At 48.3% G+C, this 1,626-nt stretch overlaps 1 protein-coding gene across 1 annotated transcript; it reads left to right on the top strand.

Moving 5' to 3' along the window:
* LOC129758214 (uncharacterized) lies at nt 1–1,361 on the top strand. Its single transcript, XM_055755676.1, has 3 exons — nt 1–201; nt 263–361; nt 632–1,361. Exons 2-3 carry the CDS (start codon nt 301–303, stop codon nt 1,282–1,284), a joined length of 714 nt encoding a protein of 237 aa, XP_055611651.1. The 5' UTR covers nt 1–201; nt 263–300; the 3' UTR covers nt 1,285–1,361.
* Nucleotides 1,362–1,626: the final 265 nt, after the last annotated feature.

Below are 1,626 nucleotides of genomic sequence, written 5' to 3'. Positions count from 1 at the left end.
ATCGTGCAAGGAAAAGAAGTTTCAAGCAAAACCAAGCTGTCAACAGCGAAAGCATTTCCGCTGAGGAGTGTGTCTTTTTCTTTCTTGTGCCGACGTCGACCCTACGTGCTGCCGAGAAGCCAGAAAAAATTCGCCAAAAAACGGTCGCGGGAACGAAAATAGCGGCGAAACACCATCCGTGTTCAGCACGGCGAATCATCGGTAAGTGAATCCGTATCAGGTTATCAAACGACACTATCTAAATTAAACCTAAAATCCTCAGTTTACGCCGGTAAAAATTTGACGCACCGCTGTCGGATAATGGCAAAAAAGGCGATAAAAAACGGCACTCGAAGGAAAGCAGCGGCACGTAACGTTACCGGTGAGTAGACGGATTGTTTTGTTGGGTTTACGGCAAAAAACATAACCAAATCCTCTTCTTCAACCCAACAGTCACGAGGAAAACTCGTGGTGAGAAAACCACCGTCGAAGGAGGAGGACTGAAAAGGAAGAAGCATCAAGAAAGCCCCTGAATAAAGGGTGAGTTTTAACACTCGAAAAAAACCAGTTCCGTAACAAACGGCAACATGCCGCAGGGCTTTCTTTCTTTTCTTTTCTTCCTTTCTGTATTCTTCTCCGGCGATTCATTTAGTGGTCCGAACTTCTTCGTTGAATTATCTTGGCACGCAACACAGGGTGGCCGGAAGGTGCGGCGAACAAGCCGGAGCGTGCACCGAGAAGCTCGAACTCAAAACAGCCGGAAGTGCCAAGGTCGTAGGCACGAAGCTGCTGAGGGATCGGGACAAAGGAGCCCGAGGGCGCTGGAATCGTAGAAACGCAGCGGTGCCCAAATCGATGACTGCTGTATTGAGAACGGGCAGTTTCGAACATCGCGGGAAGATCGAGGCAGCCGGAAAGAACCGGATCCAAAAGCCAAAGCAGATCCGGATCCGCAAGCCGAAGAAGCAACTGGACCGACGAGCCGAACGAGCGGAACAGGAACCGTTGCAAGGGAGCGAACTTCGCTCGGAAGAGCGACTCAAAATTGTGGTGCGCATGTCGCAGTATGCATCTCCAGTTTCCGGGAGCAGACTTCCCCTTATCATCCCGCTATCGAAGCGTGGGAGCCAGCCGGTTCTGCTCAGCGCCACCCATGCGCGTTTGCTACTGTGTGGTCCAGTGATGACCGCTTGTGACCAGAGGAGGATGTGCGTTTTCGCAGTACGTTCGATGCCATCCCGGAGAGGCCTGGAGGCCAAATGTAAGTGCCCGATTACGACTTGTTTCAATTTTGCTAATATTTAGTGGGAGGAATTTCCTGCTATAATGATTGAGTAAAGTGGCAATGGCCAAAATAAAAAGCAAATTCATTTAATCTTAAATACATGTAAAATTTATTATCAGCAACAGTTCCGAAATCTCTTTGGCTGAATTTTAATGAGCTAGCCGGAGCAAAAAGGAAGAAGAAAGCTTCAATCTTCTTTTCTTTTAAGCTAAACTCTTTTTTTCTTCTTAGGGCATCCGCAGCAATCGCGAGCAAAGTGAAAATGCTCACGAGTTTAATCACTTCCATACCGCACCGGGGGTTAGTATGAAGGTGAGCAAAATAGGGCCGTTGCCGTCGGGACCGACAAAATCACCAAATTT

Source organism: Uranotaenia lowii, chromosome 3, assembly GCF_029784155.1.
Source record: "Uranotaenia lowii strain MFRU-FL chromosome 3, ASM2978415v1, whole genome shotgun sequence".
Lineage (NCBI taxonomy): Eukaryota > Metazoa > Arthropoda > Insecta > Diptera > Culicidae > Uranotaenia > Uranotaenia lowii.
Note: the sequence above shows the minus strand (reverse complement) of the source record. Positions and strands in the feature narration are given on the sequence as shown.